The 6395-nt window shown below is 52.7% G+C and overlaps 1 protein-coding gene across 1 annotated transcript; it reads right to left on the reverse strand.

Annotated features, from left to right (window-relative positions):
• Positions 1 to 2159: 2159 nt before the first annotated feature.
• On the reverse strand, positions 2160 to 6047 carry LOC147655998 (uncharacterized). Its single transcript, XM_086865437.1, has 2 exons — positions 4624 to 6047; positions 2160 to 4422 (listed from the first exon to the last, which is right to left on the reverse strand). The coding sequence occupies exons 1-2, from the start codon at positions 5752 to 5754 to the stop codon at positions 2509 to 2511; spliced, it is 3045 nt and encodes a 1014-aa protein (XP_086721563.1). The 5' UTR covers positions 5755 to 6047; the 3' UTR covers positions 2160 to 2508.
• Between the last annotated feature and the right edge of the window lie 348 nt (positions 6048 to 6395).

Raw genomic sequence — 6395 nt, forward strand, 5'->3', positions numbered from 1 at the left:
GGCTGGGGGAGCAGCTGGAACTGTATGGAGCAGAGGTTGGGGCCAATTCCCTTTCCCCTCCTGGAGCTGCTGCATCTTCTTCTGCAGACATGCTTTGCTCCAGGTCCCTCTGCTCCGGTGTCTGCTGGCCACATTCCTGCAGCTCAAGGCTAACCTGGCTCATGGTCTCAGAGCTCAGGTACTGGGCTGAGTCCAGCTAAGCCTGGCTGCAGGCTTCATCTTTCTTACTACTGCTACTATTTCCTCTTCTTCTTGATCCTCTTCCTCTTTTTCCAATTTTTGTTCTTATTTCTTCTTCTTCTTTCCTACTGCCATTTCTTCATCTTCGTCTGATTATTATTCCTGTCTTAAAGCCAACTTTCATTTCTTTTGGAAGAGCTGTGTGTGTCAAAGAGTCATGCAGTGTGCCTGCGGTCAGGGGAGCAATACTTCCTGCCTGGTCCTATTCCTCATGGACGAAATCCCAAAGGATCAGCATGCAGTCCTTTCCGGGTTAGAGGAAATGGCCTTCGTTTCCACCAGGGCAAGTTCTGATTCAAGACCAGAAACACTTTTGCCCTGAGTGAGTTTGTAAGACACGGTCCCAAGATTCCCTCCTCTGTCTCACAACCGTCTGAAGGACAGAGACAGACCCTGAATATCACCAGGGACTCGGTACAGGGGCTCTGGCCTGGTTGAGGTGGATGTTTGCCAAGTGATTGTTTGCAGGTACCGTGCTTGCTGTGCTACCACGGTACACTGCCCTCGCTCCGGCTGGCGAGTACAGACTTGTACCCCACACCTGCCCCCCTGAGCCATGGGCCTCTTCACCATGCTCATCAATCTCCTCTGGTTTTGGCCTTGCGGCCCTCGCTTTGTAAAAGACTGTAAAATACACCCCAAAACTTCCTTGCATTTGAGATCTCCGCAACGGACAGAAGACTCTGCGTCGCTGGACGGCTGAGTGGACTTTGACGTTGGCAGCTATAATCCCCTTACTCTCTTTCCCTTATGCTTTGCTTTCTCCTCTTTTCCCTCTATCGCATATTAGTGCTGAGGAGCACTCAATAAAGTGTGTGTTTTGCTGTTGAAGTCCCTGGTTTGCTGATAATCTTTTGTACTCTAAGACCGACTAAAAGAACTGCATCACCAATCCCACCTTGCGGATCCTGACAGAGTGGTCAAAGCCCTTGCTGCTTCTTGTGATACCTGATAGTGATGCCCTCTGCCCTTTGGGACAGTGTGGCCCTGGGGTTCTGAGACCTCTTGTGTGCTATGGCCTGCTTGAGCATGGGGGAATAAATGGGGATGGCTACGATGGAGTGCCCAAAGATATATTTCAATTACCACAGGGACTGTATGGTCTGAGGGGCTGCATCCAAAGACCAGGGGATGTGGTGAACTTCACAATAGACGGGGTTCCCTAGGGGCACGTGTCTGATTGTGACCGCAGGACAGGGGTTTTGACCTTAAAAGTCTGAGCTCCTGCCTATTTTGGGATGACTCCATTAGCATCCCCCCAGCACCCCGCCTTCCAAGGCCCCAGTTTTACTCCCTCCATGTCAGCAACCCAGTTCAAGGGATGACCTATCCCAGCTGATTAGGTTCCCACAGGACAGCTACAAAGCAATGTGATGTAGAGAAACAGAGAGAGCAAGACAGCAGGAGGTTATCAGGAAAAGAACTAGACGATCTTTAAAGCCCTTCCCCAGCCAAACCATCCCATGATTCTAGGTGATGTGTGGATGTGTATATTAACTTGATATTACTAGTAATATTATTATCATTATAATTACTTTATTTATTCACTAGACTATTATTTAATCTTCTTCTTATACTTATTCCTAGACTTAGTATTACTATTTACTACTACTACTACTGCTACTACAACTACTACTACAGTTTCTTCTTCTAACACTTCTTACTCTTCTAATTCTTCTAATTCTTCTTATTCTTCTTACTCTACTTACTCTTCTAATTCTTCTTATTCTTCTTACTCTACTTACTCTTCTAATTCTTCTTATTTTTCTTACTCTTCTAATTCTTCTTATTTTTCTTACTCTTCTTATTCTTCTTACTGTACTCACTCTTCTCTAATTAGTCTTATTCTTCTTATTCTCTTTTTCTTCGTATCTAATCTTTCTTATTCCTTGACTTACTATTCTTATTTCCTACTACAATTTCTTCTACTTACTCTTCTAACTCTTCTTACTCTTCTTATTTATCTTATCTTCCTTATCCTTCCTATTCTTCTTATTCCTAGACTTATTATGTACTACTACAACAACAATTTCTTACTCTTCTTACTCATCTTACTCTTCTTAACCGTCTTATTTTTCTTAGGTTTTCCTACTTCTACTACTATATCTTCATCTTCTTTATTGTCTTCTTCTTCTTCTTCCAATTTTTATTCTTACTTCTTCTATATACTACAATCTCTTCCTCTTCTTCGGATGGCCGTTGCTCACGACGGTGGGTCGGGCTGCAGGCCAGGTGTCATCTGCGGGGCCTGTGCTGGTACAGCGGGCACTAATCCTCCAGCGGTGGTGCCAGGCAGGGCCAGCAGCACAGTCTGCGCAGTGCCCGCAGTGCCCGCCTCATGAGCGAAGGATGTTTCTTGCGGGGGCCCGGCTGGCACTCACCCCAGGCCTCCCGAGGCGTGGGCACTGGCAGCTCTTCTCCTGCAAAGCCTCCCAGTGTCTGCTTGCTGGCTTCTTCCGGGAGCTCCAGGAGGCTCACTCCGTCCCACTCGTCGTGCTCAGGCAGCAGGGGCTTGACCGCGATGCTGTGCGCGCTCGTACTTTGCCTGTTGTCCTGCTCGAGCTCTTTGTCACGGTAATCTTTCCAAGTTGACTGCGTGGAGGGTCGATTACCGAACTCTTTGGGCACCTCCTGCCTGCTGAACTCTTCCTCCTGGGAAAACTCTTGGTAGTCAAGGGACTCTTCCCAGTCTGACGCGTCTTTGTAACTAGCGAGTTCCTCTTGAGACTGCTCTTGCTCTCTGTACTCTTCCCAGTCAGAAAGTGGCCTGGATAACGGGCTGGGGGAGCAGCTTGGACTCTGTGGAGCAGAGATTGGGAACCATTCCCATTCTCCAGGATCTGTTACATCTTCTTCTGCAGCCATGCTTTGCTCCAGGTCCCTCTGCTCCGGTGTCTGCTGGCCGCATTCCTGCAGCTCAAGGCTAACCTGGCTCATGGTCTCGGAGCTCAGGTGCTGGGCTGAGTCCAGCTGAGCCTGGCTGCAGCTTGGGCTGGAAGCAGGGGACGAGATCAGGAACAATTCCCTTTCTCCTCCTGGAGCTGCTGCATCTTCTTCTGCAGACATGCTTTGCTCCAGGTCCCTCTGCTCCGGTGTCTGCTGGCCACATTCCTGCAGCTCAAGGCTAACCTGGCTCATGGTCTCAGAGCTCAGGTGCTGGGCTGAGTCCAGCTGAGCCTGGCTGCAGCTTGGGCTGGAAGCAGGGGACGAGATCAGGAACAATTCCCTTTCTCCTCCTGGAGCTGCTGCATCTTCTTCTGCAGACATGCTTTGCTCCAGGTCCCTCTGCTCCGGTGTCTGCTGGCCACATTCCTGCAGCTCAAGGCTAACCTGGCTCATGGTCTCAGAGCTTAGGTACTGGGCTGAGTCCAGCTGAGCCTGGCTGCAGCTTGGGCTGGAAGCAGGGGACGAGATCAGGAACAATTCCCTTTCTCCTCCTGGAGCTGCTGCATCTTCTTCTGCAGACATGCTTTGCTCCAGGTCCCTCTGCTCCGGTGTCTGCTGGCCACATTCCTGCAGCTCAAGGCTAACCTGGCTCATGGTCTCAGAGCTCAGGTGCTGGGCTGAGTCTAGCTGAGCCTGGCTGCAGCTTGGGCTGGAAGTAGGGGACGAGATCAGGAACAATTCCCTTTCTCCTCCTGGAGCTGCTGCATCTTCTTCTGCAGACATGCTTTGCTCCAGGTCCCTCTGCTCCGGTGTCTGCTGGCCACATTCCTGCAGCTCAAGGCTAACCTGGCTCATGGTCTCGGAGCTCAGGTGCTGGGCTGAGTCCAGCTGAGCCTGGCTGCAGCTTGGGCTGGAAGTATGGGATGAGATCAGGAACAATTCCCTTTCTCCTCCTGGAGCTGCTGCATCTTCTTCTGCAGACATGCTTTGCTCCAGGTCCCTCTGCTCCGGTGTCTGCTGGCCACATTCCTGCAGCTCAAGGCTAACCTGGCTCATGGTCTCAGAGCTCAGGTACTGGGCTGAGTCCAGCTGAGCCTGGCTGCAGCTTGGGCTGGAAGCAGGGGACGAGATCAGGAACAATTCCCTTTCTCCTCCTGGAGCTGCTGCATCTTCTTCTGCAGAGATGCTTTGCTCCAGGTCCCTCTGCTCCGGTGTCTGCTGGGCCCATTCCTGCAGCTCAAGGCTAACCTGGCTCATGGTCTCAGAGCTCAGGTGCTGGGCTGAGTCCAGCTGAGCCTGGCTGCAGCTTGGGCTGGAATCAGGGGACGAGATCAGGAACAATTCCCTTTCTCCTCCTGGAGCTGCTGCATCTTCTTCTGCAGACATGCTTTGCTCCAGGTCCCTCTGCTCCGGTGTCTGCTGGCCACATTCCTGCAGCTCAAGGCTAACCTGGCTCATGGTCTCGGAGCTCAGGTGCTGGGCTGAGTCCAGCTGAGCCTGGCTGCAGCTTGGGCTGGAAGCAGGGGACGAGATCAGGAACAATTCCCTTTCTCCTCCTGGAGCTGCTGCATCTTCTTCTGCAGACATGCTTTGCTCCAGGTCCCTCTGCTCCGGTGTCTGCTGGCCACATTCCTGCAGCTCAAGGCTAACCTGGCTCATGGTCTCGGAGCTCAGGTGCTGGGCTGAGTCCAGCTGAGCCTGGCTGCAGCTTGGGCTGGAAGCAGGGGACGAGATCAGGAACAATTCCCTTTCTCCTCCTGGAGCTGCTGCATCTTCTTCTGCAGACATGCTTTGCTCCAGGTCCCTCTGCTCCGGTGTCTGCTGGCCACATTCCTGCAGCTCAAGGCTAACCTGGCTCATGGTCTCAGAGCTGATGTTCTCTATTAAGTCTAGCTGAGCTTGGTTGCTTGCTATGGGGCTGCATGTGGCATGGACTGACCTGTCTCTCTGTGCGGTTGGAATGTTCTCTCCCAGGCCAGGAGACGCTGGTGCCTTTTCCACTGTAGGAGGCAGAGGCTTGGTGGCTTCCTCCTCCCCAGCAGTGGCAGCCCGGGAGGCAGCAGCTGTTGTCTCGGTGTCCAAGGGACTCCTCGGCGCAGGAGAACCGCTGGGCAGGTCCTGTGCTGCCTCTCCTCTCTCCTGGCTTCCCTCACTGCTGGGAGAGCTGGGCTCCAGCTGAATACCAGTGTGGCCGTCCTTGTCTCGCTCTTGGAACAACTCGGCCTCTATCTCATCTTCTTCTCTTTGGAACACCTCTGGATGGCCTTGCACGTCTTCTTCCAAAGGTGACACTTGCTGGTATCCCTCAGCTTCCCACAGGGACTGCTCCTGGCCTGTCACATCTCCTTCCCAGCGGGACAACTCTTGGTATGTTTCCTCATCTTCCTTCTCCTGCATCTCCTGAACTGGCACACTTTCTTCCCACTGGTACAGCTCTTGCTGTGTGCCATCTCCCCGCTGCTGGAACTCTTGGGGTTTCACAGCTTGCTGTGTGGAAATTTCCTGCACCATCGCTTCTTGCCATTGGTAAATCTCCGGAGCTGTTACTTCTTCCCGCTTCTCTTGGCCACTGAGAGCTCCGCCTTGGGAAAGCTCTTGCTCCGCCTCGTGTTGCCTCTCTCTGTCCATGTTAACCAAGGCTGGGCCCCTCCTCCTTCTCAGTCTCCAAGAGCAGCAGGACTGAGCTACCCCCTGCCCCCAACCACTGCCCACTCAGGGCCGGCTTTTCAGCCAGCTGAGCAAGGGGCTGGCTGCCTCGGAGTTGGGCTTCACCTGATCTCGCTCTTGGACGTATCCTAGCGCCAGATCCCGGCACCTGCTGCCTTGCGACACGGTGGCTCTCACGGGACTGGCCACTGCAAGGTTCTACAGCCCCTGTACACCCCTGCAGGGCGTGGCTCCGCCGTGTCACAAGGCTCTCTGGGCACCGCAAGGTTCCACATCGCCAAGGGCCCTGACACATCACGCCTGTGTTGCCAAGGGCCACACCCACAGCCCTTCAACGGCCAAAGCCGCCACAAGTGTCATGGAGCAGCCCCTGGGCTTGTGGCCTTCTAGCCCCTTCTTATCATCTGCTTATTAAAATGATCCAAAATGCCTCTGCTCAAATTAAGGTGCAAACCACATCACACTCCCAAGCCAGTAGGATGGGTTTTAATGAACACTAAATGAGAGACAAAGACAGAGAGAGAGAGAAAGACTAGAAGAGTAACAGAGACAGATTCAGTAGAAACCCTCACTGCTCTGTGCATGCCAGTAGAGTCCCCTGG

Source organism: Cyanistes caeruleus, chromosome 1, assembly GCF_971803275.1.
Source record: "Cyanistes caeruleus chromosome 1, bCyaCae1.hap1.1, whole genome shotgun sequence".
Lineage (NCBI taxonomy): Eukaryota > Metazoa > Chordata > Aves > Passeriformes > Paridae > Cyanistes > Cyanistes caeruleus.